We start from the raw sequence: 14,452 nt of genomic DNA, 5'->3' as shown, positions 1-14,452 counted from the left end.
GACACATCATAAGGCTGCGACTAACCCTCTAACTTTCCGTGACATCGCGAGATCTTCCGAACGCCGAACCCTACATCTCCCCCCTCTCTATGACGAGTTGGCTTCTATTGTTATGAACAATTCCACACCAAGAAATAACTATGTAAAGTACTATGAGTATAAACATATCTCTACAACTAAGTTGAAACACTCTATCTTAAACACCCGTAAATGTCCCATTTACCCTGCAGAGCAAAGAGCTCCTTTATAGAAGTTCACACAGGAGGTAGATTGAAAGTTAAGGCTTGGAAAGAGTTACTTCTATTGCTCTATAAGGTTTATCATTGGTGCGCTGATGTTAAGGCTTAATGTCTGAGGCACCTGGATTCCTGGCTGCGAGCTCTGACAGCCGGATCCCATAAAGGCACGTATTGATGGACTCTGAGAGGGACGTCATCCAGATACACATCAGGGTCCCCCAGTTGGCTTTGCATCCACTGCCAGAAATTTGTAGCAGATACCCAAGGTGTCACAAGCCAGGAAAGGATGACAGCGATCTGTAAGGAAAAACACTCAAACACTACGAGGTTAGGGCAGGACGAACCATACGACTAGGAACCCATTTCAGTAGCCCTTCAGGTGTCTGTACACAGGCATACCCTCGCCCAAGACAACGCAACTCAAACAGCCCATCCCATTGGCATGTCTGAAGGTCACACACGCGGACCAACGGGTAGGGACCTTTCTCTTCCGTGTTTGTAAAATGTCGTTGCGCCGCCGTCTCTTCCAGGTCCCCTCGAACTGTCTGATTTAATGAAGTTAACGCAGTTAACAGAAGATGCTGTGTACGGAGAGCAGGTCTGTTTTCCTGTAACCAGGAGGACTCCTCCTGCTCCCCCTCCCTAAGCCGATAGAGTAAGGCCTTTAAAGTTCGATGTGCTCGTTCTACAATGGCCTGGCTGGTGCTATTATGAGGGATGCCATGTTTACTTAACAAGCTGAACAAGGTAAAATTATTACAATAGCTAAAATCACAATAACTACAACAATGCCCATAATTCTTTGAGCCAACCCATTACCCCTAATGACCCAAACCATGAGGACTATGAGGAAAATGAACCATCCATACATTCTTGTGCCATCTTGCTCCACAAACTCAGCCCAGCAATCGGTAGGTGCCAGCTTTCCGTGGGCGTCCCCACAGAGGCAACGATGGCCTCACCGTACACCAGCCCGATGCTCTTTGGAAAGTCCCGGTATTTATACATTTGCAGAGGAACGGGTTTTAGCACACGTGGCCAGCGGGTACTAAAAGTCTGCCTCGGTTGCAATCTATGACGCATGCGCTCGCTGGCCAGGCGCGCTGCACAAGTCATAGCCATCTTGTCTATTGGTTCATGGGCTTTATGATGCGGTTGCGGTGCACAGAGAATCTTGACCTGTTATGTTAACCAAGGTGACCTATAGATTAGTTTTTGACTGAGGTGGTATTCATATTGCCACACCATCTATGATGCTCCAGATGATGATGGTCGTGCAAATTCAACAGGAGTCCGTCATGGGCCTGTAGCTGTGGAAACACAATCAACCTCGTTCCCAGGTTATTAATGGAAATAGACCTTACCCCTAATTTTGGCTTTAACTAACTTTTACATTTACCCCACACTGTCTTCCCGTAATCACACTATGTTTAACCAAATTATGCTTAGCACACTTTTTACCCAAAGCAAGTTCTATATACAATAAGGCATGTTGTTCTAAAAACCTCCCTGAAGGACTCAATGTCCGCTAGTCCTCTAAAGTGTAATACTCTATTAGTAAGAATCTGTCGGATCAGTGGCTCCAGCACCCGCCGGTGCCGTCCCAGTTGCCATTGGGACAATGTCTTTAATTTCTCAAGGACTTTCCAGTGAAACGCCTCCCTTTTTTTTTTTTTTTTTTAACTCTCCTCCAATGCCTCTCCCTGTCGTCTGCAGCGGCTACTGCAGGCGGCTCCGCGTCTATCACGGGCGCAGTTGGTTTCACCGTCTCTGGTTCCGAGAGGCGGGATGGATGAAAGGGCGGTGGCGGGGGAGCGGATGGTTCTGCCCGGGGGCCGGCCGCGGCCGCGCCTGGCGGCGGCCATTTCATGGCCGGCTGACACGCGCCGCTGCAAGGCGGCGGAGGGGGGGGCGGAAAAGGAAGGGAGGAGGGAGGGGGCGGAGGAAGCGCCGGAGGGGGTGCAGCTGACGGCTCAGCAGGCAAAGGCTCAGGAGGCTCAGTCCGCTCTCCCAGCAAGGGCGCCTGATTTCCCCCCGCGGGGGGGTGTTTCCTCCTCTGCCACAGTCTCCAACCCCCGCTGCCTCCCAGTTATCCCCTCCGCGGGTGGCCGTTCCTCCCACTCTCTCAACTGACGGTATAAATCTCCCCCGACATCCCCGCCTGGATCCCAGTCCAAGAGGCACTCCCCCAAGTCCCCCCGAACCTCCCGCCGTAACTCCTCCCATGGACACCGCAGAGGGGGCTCGTCCGTCCCCGCTGGTGCCGTCCCTACAGGAAAAACCTCCGTCTCTGTCGTACTCTCCGTGTCCACGCTCTCAGTCAGAGATGGACCGCTCTGTGAGCCCCGCTCCACAGCCGCCCACTCCGTCTGAGTCTGACTCACTGTCCCTGTGGGCACTGCCCCCCCTTGGTTTTGAGGCGGCGCTTCATCCGCAAACAAAACAGCTCACGCCGCCGACCAACACTCCCCAGCTTTCCGTCCTGCCGTAACTACCTCCTCCACTTTTCCCCAAGCTTGTAATCGTTCCGCAGCTCCGCGCTCACCCGCGAGCACCGACTGGAGCAACAGCTCCCGAATCTCTCCCCAATTTGGGGGACTTAATACTTCTTTGGGAGAGCCCATCCCTCCCCGGCGCAGCACCCATTGGATGCATTCGCCCGTGGGGCCCCTCCTAATCGTTCCGTGAGCACCCACCTCATCAACCAACACTTTCAACACCTTAATCACTTGCGCAAGTCCCATCGTCGCCTAGGCAACCGATCACGTCGGGGTCACCATTATGTAGCGTTCGCTGCTTATCAAGGTGCCACGATTAGATCACTGATCAACCCCAGACCAGGGAAAGAGACAGATAACACACACAGTGTGAGCGCCAACTTCCGCCTTTTATTGCGCAGTCAATTCCTTTTATACTAACAAGGGTAGGCGGGATTACAGACACATCATAAGGCTGCGACTAACCCTCTAACTTTCCGTGACATCGCGAGATCTTCCGAACGCCGAACCCTACAGAGATTATTGAAACATTATGGTTGGAAGTGGCCTTGGGAAGTCACTTCAACTCCTTGCCCAGAGCAGGGTCTAAATTCAGCACTGGCCAGGTTGAGGAAGACTTTCTCTGCTTGGGTCTTGAAAACCTCCAAAGACAGATTCCACAGCCTCTCTGGGCAACCTGCTCCAGTGCTTAATTATTGTCATAGTGAAATTTGTAGTCATGAATACAGGAATGTGGTAGTAGGTGTATTACAGTTTGAGTTCTGATATTTATCTAATACAGTTGATATTTTTAAGGCAAAAACTTGTATTTCAGTCATTCTTCCAAACAACTCTTTGTTCATTTGTGTGTAGGTTGGAGGAACTGAACTTGTCCTGGTGTGACTTCACAGCCACCCATGTCAAAGCAGCAGTCAATCATGTTACTTCAAAACTAACCCAATTAAATTTAAGTGGATACAGACAGAATCTGCAAATATCAGGTAAATAGCAGCATGGCATATATTTATCCCACTATGGGATAATGCAGCAGGCTTTATATTTTCTTCTGGTTGGCATACGCTGCGTGTAGTAGAAATATCATGCACTAACACTGATTTTGTGCTCTGTATAGCTTGATGTTCTCACTGTCAGAGAATCTTCCTCATGTCTCTGGCTCAGCCATGAGGGGTGAGATAATTTGTCTTCTGAATTTAAAAATAGTCAGGTGAAAGCTCATTTCATCTTCAGTTGAAAGGTGTATAGCCTGCACTTTCGAAGTAAGCCCTGGAAGCAAGATACACTGGATCCCATATTCCACTGTGAACTAGCCTTCCAGATACTGTGGGAGGGAGCTCAGTTCTTGAAGCCTTCTTAAGGCTTCTGCTATTGTTGCTGCTGAAGGCATCTTCCTAAAGAGAAGTCATAATAACTACTTGAGTTTCAGCCTGACATGATGTCCTACAGATACCAGTTAATTTGGAAGGCAAATAATCTCAGCAATCAACATAACTATTCACTTGCTAATACTTCTAGGAGGGAAAGCTGGGTAAAGTTGCAGGATAAAGAAACTGCAGAAAAATCTAGATTTGGGGAGAGGGTAAAACAAAATGGACAGGAGCACAGATAAAGGGTGAAATGGCTTTGGCGATGAAGAGAAATTAATTTTCTCAATGAGCAAATGTGACAATAGGGCATTGGCTGACAAGCAAGTAGGCGGCACACAGGCTGTGACCTCCCTTTGATCTGTTTAAATATCACACAGACCTCAGCATGCATTCCCTTGTGGGGAAATACACCAGTCTACTTTTTATCTCAGCTCTAAAACCATAACTAAATATGCTACATAATCTCCAAAGCAAGAATTTGAACCTTCTGTTGGTCTGACCATTAGAGACAATGTGCAGAGCTTTTCTATTTGCAAAACACTTTCTATGAGTAATTTTACTGTTTCAATGAAACTTATAAGGCATATGATTTCAAGACTTTACTAACCATCATAATTTAAGTATTGTTTTCTTTAGTTTTTGCATGTGAAATCTGACATACCAAAATCTTCTTGTATGTTGATATTGACTTTGCTAATACTGGCCTTTTAGATGATATCTGAGTCATAGGTGATTCTATGCTATTTAGAGACAATGAAAAAATGGTCTCAAGAATTTACAGTTTAAATCAGGAAAACCATAATTTTCTGTCATGAGGGGAGAACTTTCTGTGGGTAAAAATGGAGACCACCTAAAGTACTTGATGCTCTAAAACTGTATTTGAAGTGTGGAAAGTTTTTGGTGTTTTTTTACTACATGTAAGAATTTCAGGCATCTCAACTTTACTGTGTCTCAGATTTCTGCAGCAATATGATTTGAATTACTCACTTGCTAAGTTGCTGGTGTGTATTGGGTCTAGCTGAGATGGAGTTAATTCTCCCCATAGCAGCCCTCATAGCACTGTGCTCTGCATCAGTAGCTAGAAAGGTGTTGATAACACACCAGTGTTTTGGCTACTGCTGAGCAGTGCTGGCACAGCATCAAGGCTGTCTCTCCAACATTTTTGCCCCCCCTCAACAGCAGGCTGGGGCAGGGCAAGATCTTGGGAGGGGACATCATAACCAGGACAGCTGACCTAAACTAACCAAACAGATATTCCATACCATATGACGTCAGCTCAGATATAAAAGCTAAGTAAAGGGAGGAGGAAGGGGGGCATTTTTGTCTTCCAGAGCAACCACTACGCGTACTGAAGCCCTGCTTCCCAGGAAGTGGCTAGACATCGCGGGCTGATGGGAAGTAAAGAATTATATCATTTTTTTCTTTGCTTTCGCCCGCGACCTTTGCTTTCACTTTATTAAACTGTCCTTATCTTGACCCATGAGCCTTTTGTTATATTTTCTACCCCCTGTCCAGCTGAGGAGGGGGAGTAATAGAGAGGCTTTGGTGGGTACCTGGCACCCAGCCAGGGTCAACCCACCACATGGTGCAACTGACTTTTGAGGATATTTCTTTGGACTAAATGGATCTGTTTTGCTGAGGATTTAAAAAAGTACCTGTAAGGTATCTTGATAGGCAGACTATATGCTGTAAGTCTAAATGTATATCTTTTTAAGAAAAAGCTGTGTTTCAAACGTGGGGTTCCAGTAGAGAAGATGTAAATGAACGTACATGGAAGTGAATAGGCTGTATAAAGCATGTTCATCTTGTTACTGAAAGATGGGCTGTGTGACGTGTTCAGATGTTAAAACACTGGTGGAAAGATGTCCTTCTCTTGTTCATTTAGATCTAAGGTAAGAAGACCTGTGCAGCTAGTCCTTAAATCCTTATGGTTCAGAGGATTGCCAATTCTATTGTTGCGCAGTAATTATATAGCAATAATGCATGATTACGTAGGATTGCACAACCAGAAAATGCTTTCTATGCTAAACCTACAAAAGATTTGCTATTTGGCATGACCTAATCTGGAGCAGGTAACTAAGATTTCTGTTACCTCAGCATAAATGTTACATACATATAGGATTTATTAACTAACAAGTGATTGTAGTTGAAGTAAGGAGCAGTATAAAGGAGCTATAGTGAAGTTTTTCTTTACCAAGCCACAAAGATATCATCTATTTTTAGCATTCTTTATTGTTAGCAAAATATAGGCTGAAAAGCCCATTTAGAATAAGCATGGGTAAAAGTAGATGATAGTTATCAATTGTTTCATGTTATGCTGGTAGGTTTTCTGATTAAATGTTACAGAACATTAATGTAGCTTCTGTGAGTTTGAATGTGATCTCAGATAAAACTTCTTACAAAAGTTCTTTTTTTAAAGAATGAATCTTTCAACTGCAACTAGTAAACTGGCAGAAGTCTTGCAGGAAGAGGGCTCAAATGGTTCTAGATCTCAGACCAACAACAAAACCTGGGACTGCAGCATAAGAGCAATGAAAGGAATAGGTCCTTTGGTGCTATTTTATAATAGCTTATGTTTAGTATCATTTTAGTATAAATTTACTACTTTAATCTGTAACACTAGACTGTGGTGGTTAGTGTTGTTTGGGTTTTTTTAAAGTCATCATCAGTGTCCTCCTGCATAAGCCTGGAATGTTCCAGCAGGTATAAGCATTAGTTGAGAAGTCCTAAGGCAAAACTTGTACCCTGTAAGCACAGGTAGGGCATGAATGTACTTGCAGTAAGGAAGTGGTAAATTTATTCGTGGATGTTTAAGGTTACACTACAGCATTACTGTAGGGCTGTTGCATAGGTGTAGTGTTTCCCCATCTCAATTTGAAGAAAAGAGCTCAGGAATAAACATTTGGTAGTATAGAACAGATTAATTACTGTGGAAAGATTGTATGAATATTAGAAGTTGATATTTAACTTGGTTTTCTATAGTAGAGCAAATACAGCATTATCTTGTCAATCTGTTCTAAGCTTTTTTTTTTTTTTTTTTTAAGAATAAAATATTTCAGTTGGAAGGGACCTACAACAATCATTTAGTTCAACTGCCTGACTACTTCAGGGCTGACCAAAAGTTAAAGCATGTTATTAAGGGCATTGTCCAAATGCCTCAAACACTGACAGGCTTGGGGCATCAATCACCTCTCTAGGAAGCCTGTTCCAGTGTTTGACCACCCTCTCTGTAAAGAAATGCTTCCTAATGTCCAGTCTGAACCTCCCCTGACACAGCTTTGAACTATTCCCATGCATCCTGTCACTGGATACCAGGGAGAAGAGATCAGCACCTCCCTCTCCACTTCCCCTCCTCAGGAAGCTGTAGAGAGCAATGAGGTCACCCCTCAGCCTCCTTTTCTCCAAACTAGACAAATCCTGAGTCCTCAGCCACCCCTCATAGGACAATAGAATCCTCACAGGATTAATTAAATTTAACAGGGAGTAAGTAACATTTAAGTCACTAATCAGCTTGTGCTCCTTACAAAGGGGTTAATGGACGACCTACCTTGTGAAATCTGGAGTGGAGAAGCAATGAGAGGTTGGAGGATACCAGATAGTCTACTGCTTCAGTTTGCAGCTTTAGGTTTATGCCTTAAATTACTTCAAGAAAAAGAGTAAATCTTTGCAGCACAGCACTATTGTAAATTCTTCTTCTCCCTATACACAATGTAACCCCATACAACTTTTCTTGTATTTAATAAAGATCTAAGGAATTGCTCTATTGGACAAAACTGATGGATGGGAGGACACTTTCCCTGATCTGCCACCAACTTTGTGTCATGGGTTAAAAAAAAGGAGTGTCTAAACAATGGTGGTTTAAAGGACAGGGTATCACCAATACATGTAGCATTCAACAGACTGCTTTAATACCCTGTACAAAATTGGGATAGTAACATGGCTTTAGCTAGGAGGAATAGTCCTGAACTTGTTTTTTTAAATACCAGGTTCAGTGCTGAAAGAGGACAAACATTTCTATTGCAGATTTGTTACAATGGCAGCTGTAGCAAACACATAATGGAAGTCCTCTGAGTAAGGTGCAGCACTGACCTTTTCCTAACTGAACAGGTTAGTTGGTAGCTCCAAGCAATCCATACCAAAAACTGCCACATAGATAAGTCTCTGTATTTTATCTACGGAAAGAAAGCATGAAGGCTTAGAAACCATTATTTAAAACAAACTGCATAGTAAGCGAGAGGAAGCTGAACACATGAAACATTTTTGAAAGTTGAAATAAGGCACAAGACAGCTTCATGTATCTAAGGTTTTTTTTTTATTACATAATTTATAAACACCACTTTCTTTTTTTTTAAAAAGCAAAGAATGACAGGTCTAAGTTTAGCAGAACACAGAATTGTGGACTGGCACTAAATGAAGAGACCATGGATTTGATTCAGCAGGTAGAAGAGGTACAGAGTTCAGTGCCAGTCCAGGCAGATTAAATCAGTGTTAAACCAATACTCAGTCCTTTTCACAGAACACTGTCTACCAGGTAAGTTGTCTGTATTGCAATCCTTTGTAATAAAGGATCCTTAAAAAGGATTCTACAAGTCTTTAATTAAAAAAAAGGTAGCTGCTTACTATTTATCTATTATAGATCTCTGAATCATCCTAGTTATTTAAATCAAGCATTCACCAGTAAATGCTTCAACAGAAGTGCAGTTAAATACAGACACAAAACCAGTAGAGGCCACTCATGAGTAGGTCAGGTTTCCATTTTCCTAAGTAACAGTTAGGAATTGAACTGTGAAATCTCTTACTAAGCCCTAAACCAGATCATACTTTGGGTCTCTAGGGCTTGAAAACATTGCCTTTTAGTCTCAGCATTCAGAATAAGGAATGAGAGACATCTTTAAGAGGTATACACCCTAATCAGACTAATCAGTCTCATTAAAACATTACAGCACACAAATGCATCTAAATAAGTAGGGGAAAGAGTTTCTGCCATAAATTTGTCTATGCAGGTATTCAAGGACATTTTCGATACCTAAACCTCTGATCTAACACAGTAGTAAAGTCCTAGAAAGTCATAAATTAGTGTTACTGGCATTGGGGGGGGGGTGGGTTTTTTTGTTTGGTTGGGTTTTTTTAATCTTAACAGCATATTGACTAGTGTATTAGACAGAGGCACATAAACTATCCTTAACTGGTTATAGATGGATTAACTAAAACACCCTAATCTCTGTGCAGCCAACTTTCTAAAGAAAGATTAGTCTTTTGCATCTTCACCTTTAGGCCAGTTTTGCAGATTATTTTAGACATTAAGAGCTTTATTCTGATAGTTCCTGAACTTACCAAGTTTTGAAAGAATATTTGGCTACTTTGATTTTCCCCGTCTGGTCTACAATCCAGATGACTCAAGCAGATACTGTAAATAACTCAATCTGCAGCACACTTAAAAGGTGAAATGTATACAAACAGTGATAACTTATTCAAAAAAGCTCCATCAGTGTCACATTTTTCTAAAATTGAATGGTCTGGTCAAATCCATTTCCTCCAAATTCTGTTTCAGAGTGAATACAAAAACTAAAGTAGTAAATAGTAATATAGTAGTAGAAGCAAAAAAACCCATAACCCTTTATACACTTCTTCCACCTATAAAGGTCAGTTTACATTTTGTGATTGGTAATAAATACAGATTGGCCACATTGGAAAACATTCCCATTAGACCTGAGAACCTTTGTTACAGGAATCTCTTCACTCAAAAGTAGTTTGAGGAAAACTCACTTTTGGAAATAGATCTGTAGTAGACAGGACAAAAATAATTTGTTTCAAGTCATGTTGCAGAAGAGTTCCTGCTGTAGTAGTCTTCATTTTGTCAAAATCTGCCCTCTCATCTATGCATTAATCAGCACAAACTTTCAAAGGCAAAGTTCACAGTTTGTCTAAAACATTATCTAAAAAGTCACTTCCTCTTCTATAATCAGAGCTTTTTTTCCATTATCAACTTGCAACAGAGGCATATAAAATTAAAATTTTTTGCCAATTAAATATCAGTAGAATTCAGCACAGGATTGTAAAATTAAACTTTCTGGAGAAGTTAAACTCATACTTGGAAAACTGGGAGACATATAGGTATTAACTTGAGCTCCAACTACTAACTAGCACCCAGCACATCCCATTCTTCAGTTATACAAAGAAACTCAGAACCTAAAATTCCAAATCATTCAACTTCTTAAGGCCAAATATCTTTCTTAAGGATAGCCACCTGCATACACTACTGTGACTGAACACCTGCTAGCCAGCTAATCCATTCAGTGAAGGAGTATATCTTACTTCAACATATTTTCTATAGTTTGTATATTCCTATTAAAGGGCTCAAGAAAACCCTTGGGTTTCAAGTCCCTCTCTATCCAAAGAGAAAAGGTAAGAGCTACCTCATTCAAGATGTGAAAAGAGCTTCTAGAAATTAAGCCAGACTTTACTTTTGATGTAAACCTACAAAGTAGAAAAAAAATACTGGAAAAAAAAAAAGCATGTCACAAGTTGTATGAAACTAGAGAGTTATAAAATTATTTGAAAAGCATACAAAAGGTTTGTATTTCCATTTTGATTATGTCAACAGCAGGACTTACCAAAATCTACATATCCTTTCATCAAATCACTAGATTGACAGTCAACTTTTCTATAAATGTATATGTATGAAATGTATGAAGGTGTTTAGTTTCATCAGTCCCAGACTTACTAAAAAACTGTGCATCTGAATATTTAATGCTACTGACTTAATACTTGAACCCATCTACCTGTGTTTGAAAAGATGTTCTTTTATGTTTGCCTTACGGGTTAAAAATGTTGAGGTAAGACTTCAAATATATTTCCTTTACACCAGATGCAAAAAGAGCTTAAATATCGGGCTAAGATTTCCCCAACAGAAAGAATGAAAAGCATCTCAAGCTTCCTCCAAATGCTCTTGCATCCAAAAAAGCCAACTTCCAACTTAATGCAGCATTGTGATGTGCTATCTCCAGGAGTTCCCTCTCTGGATCCAGAATTGTTTCAGCAGAAGACACTAGGGTCCTTCATTCTTCCAGCAGAACAGTGCACAGTGCATCCTCTGTATCAATCATTATTGAAGCTATTGCCCCATCATTGAACTCGAAAGATGTTCCTCCATCTACAACCATACATGCATCCCAACAACGGGAACGCACACAGACTCTGCAAAACCCCAAAAAATAAGTTTTTACAAAATAGCTTTTAAAAAATTAGGTATTTCACACAAACACTTATCTGAACAATGAGACTGGTTCTTGGACATTCCTTTGTGTGGATCAGTAAATGCTTAATCACACAGGAGTATGCTTAGAGAAGGATTTAGCATAGTACTAAGCACTAGCATCCCCCAACCTATCAGTACTTTGTATAGACATAGCAAAGAGTCCAGAGAGAACTGAAGGACCTGTTCAAATAGAGACTATTACTCCAAGAGTCTGAGAACAGCCTGTAACATAACACTTGATATTGAAAGCAGCAGTTTAGGTGTATTTTTAAGCAAGCTACTGATTATCCCATTTAATAGTGATTTGCTTAATCTTTCACAGAAAAGTTTTATATTAATTTACAAGTCTAGTGTATGGTCTTCATGTTAAGTGGAACATGCAGTTTCAACTAGCAATGCTTGAGATTCAAATAATTTGGATATTAATATAGTCTGTTTTGTTACATTAATCATTCACAGAGAGAAGGGAAAGTCACTTCAAACACAAAGCTGAAGGTCAGAATGCTCACCAGGCAACATCATGAATAGGTATGGCAGCATATTACTGTCAATATTGGAGTTTTACTACTATATCTTTAAGCTAATAAATTTAAGCTTATAAAATTTAAGGCAGCTCTTCTACAGCTAGACAAGACAGAATAAAGCTAACAACCATATTCTTCACTTACCTTTAAAAAGAAAATTAACTCAACCATTGGGATTTATCCTTTCAAATATGTAGAAAGTGAAAACACTATTAAATGAAGAGTTCTCCAAACTTTTTTCATATTGCTAGATGGGAACTAGTAGTGATGCCAGAGCAGCTGCAAGACTTCAGTCTCACATGGATGTGCTTGATTGTTCCTGACTTAGGCCTTGGTCTAGACAATCTTCTAATCTCCAAAATTTAATCAACAGTTATCCAGTGACTTAAATATTCATGAAGACACATCTATCATAAATATGGAAAGCTGGGAAGCATGGCCACAGTGTCAAAGCTTAATTGATCTGCACATCATTAAAACACAGCCAAGTCTGGACACTGCAGAAGAACGTGGAGGCATGCTCCACTCCATTTCACTCTGGGCAGCTACTATGTCAAAAAAGATAAATAACAACAGAGGGGAGATCTCTAGTGTCAAGAGCTAAAGACCAACTGTGACAGGCAGCAAATTCTACTCCAAAAAGGAAAAATGGGCAGATATCCCTCATAGGTATGCAGACATTTGTTGCTCCAGTATAGTTTTTACAGCATATCCCATGCTGAGGACTCCAAATAAGACAAGACTTAGTCCTGGAGAACCCATGGATGAAAATGCAATTATTTGTTCCTATTTTAGCCTCTCCTCTTACAATCTCTTAAGATTTTCTCACCCTTGAGACCTCCCAGATCAAAATGACTAAGCAGCAGTAAACATTTAAAGACATGACTCATACACAGTAGGCCTCTAATATCATAATATTTAGCCCCTGTAGACAGAGATGTCCTTTATTACCAGGTCATAAAATGTTTTTGCAACACTGATGTGGCTCAAAAGGAGTGGAATTTGAGTCTCTTTCCACTCAAAGCAGGCCTTACTTGAAAGACAGGTTAGGTTGCTTAGGGCCTTGCCCAGTCAAATTTTGACTATCTACAAGGACAGTAATAGCGCAATCTCTGGGTAACCTATTCTACTGCCTGACCATCCTTACTGTGAAAATTTTTTCCTTTTATTTTTATCAGAATCTTACATCCCATAAAATCATGGCTGTTGCTTCATATTCTGCTCTGAAAAGAGTTTAACTCAGCCTCCTCTGTAACCATCCATTATGTAGCTGAAGACAGCAACTGGATTCCCCCTGCTTAGTCTTGTCTCCTCCAGGCTAAACAAAAGCACCCTTTGAGTCTCTCCCTTATACACCATGTGTTTTGGACCCCTAATCATCTCAGTGGCCCTTTCCTGAATTCACTCCAGTTTGTCAATGCCTGTCTCATACTTGGGGAAATGGCACACACCCAAAACTGGGAACAGTGAGATTATTTTATTCTGTAAGACTATGCATGGATCAAACATTAAAAAAGCATAACCCAACTTGGAAACTTTCTTCCTATTCTTATGAGGACAATACTCAAAAGCCCCTCAAAACACAAACTGGATGTTGAAACACTTCAAGTGAAACTCCTGGATTACTCATACTTTGACAAACACACAGAATGAAATAACTCTTCAGTGACTGCTTGCAGCCAACACTTACTTTGAAGAGAAGCCACGCTGCCGACTACTTGAGAGAACTCTGTTTACAATAGGTTCTCGAATACTGAAAAACATCTTTGGTTCTTCTGGACTGTAGAGCAGGGAGTCATTGAAATCATTTGTTACTGTAAATAGAGAAATCAGCCATTAGTTTTTCCAGAGAAAATTAGTTATTCTCAGAAACACACATTCCTCCAGAAAAGAGCAACTTCCCTATCAAGAGGGAATATTGAGTCTTGCCAGATGTTTGATAGCCTTCACCTTCAAAATAATTTAATTTTACAGAAGATTCCTTTCAGTTCTATTGCATGACTAACACTCACCAGCCCTCTTCATGCGATTAAGTACTGTTTCAAATCTTAGGAGAACCGAAATTCTCCTGAAGATCTATACATATGAAAATCTAAATAAGTGCTTTCATATTGAGTCAGACATTTTTCACCAAATGTGCCTACTAAATAATGGTTGTAAGAAAGACTAATATTGCAAGAGCACTAAAATACTGAAAGCAGCGCTGAGTACTAGAGTACTATCAAAATGAACTGGTCAAAATTATGATACCTTAAAGAAATCTTGCCTTTTTCACTAACCTTTTTGTACTAGTTCCGTGTTCAACGGCATATTCAAGCTTCCATGCTTTTTAGCTGTTGAGCCAAGAGAAAGAGCCCCAATTAGATAGGAGTATCTTTATATAAACTTAGCCAGTAGTGCCACACTCTTCACTCACCAATCTTAAGGATCTCTTCAACAGCTTGATTTGCTACCTTGTTAATATTATAGGACCTAGACAGAGAAGTAGAAGTCTTGTTTGCTAAGCAATACAATTTGGGAGGGGAAAAAAAAACAAAACAAAACAAAAATCTTGCATACAGATGAAGAA

At 41.0% G+C, this 14,452-nt stretch overlaps 1 protein-coding gene and 1 long non-coding RNA gene across 3 annotated transcripts in view; both read right to left on the bottom strand.

The window, feature by feature from the left end:
* The window catches only part of LOC138683451 (uncharacterized), a 213,791-nt gene extending 212,582 nt beyond the window's left edge, over nt 1-1,209 (bottom strand). The window contains exon 1 of the long non-coding RNA XR_011322978.1: nt 970-1,209. This is a non-coding gene — a long non-coding RNA (uncharacterized lncRNA). The remainder of the gene's footprint in view (nt 1-969) is intronic.
* A 7,207-nt stretch (nt 1,210-8,416) lies between these two features.
* The window catches only part of LOC138683297 (NAD kinase 2, mitochondrial-like), a 57,763-nt gene continuing 51,727 nt past the window's right edge, over nt 8,417-14,452 (bottom strand). For both annotated transcript variants that reach the window (XM_069774916.1, XM_069774917.1), the window contains exons 9-12: nt 14,300-14,355; nt 14,163-14,216; nt 13,574-13,697; nt 8,417-11,298 (exon numbers count right to left, since the gene is read on the bottom strand). In XM_069774916.1, coding sequence (XP_069631017.1) covers nt 11,160-11,298; nt 13,574-13,697; nt 14,163-14,216; nt 14,300-14,355 — 373 coding nt within the window. In that variant the 3' untranslated portion in view covers nt 8,417-11,159. The remainder of the gene's footprint in view (nt 11,299-13,573; nt 13,698-14,162; nt 14,217-14,299; nt 14,356-14,452) is intronic.

This window comes from Haliaeetus albicilla, chromosome W, assembly GCF_947461875.1.
Source record: "Haliaeetus albicilla chromosome W, bHalAlb1.1, whole genome shotgun sequence".
NCBI lineage: Eukaryota > Metazoa > Chordata > Aves > Accipitriformes > Accipitridae > Haliaeetus > Haliaeetus albicilla.
The sequence above is the reverse complement of the archived record's forward strand: the minus strand, read 5'-3'. Positions and strand labels throughout refer to the sequence as shown.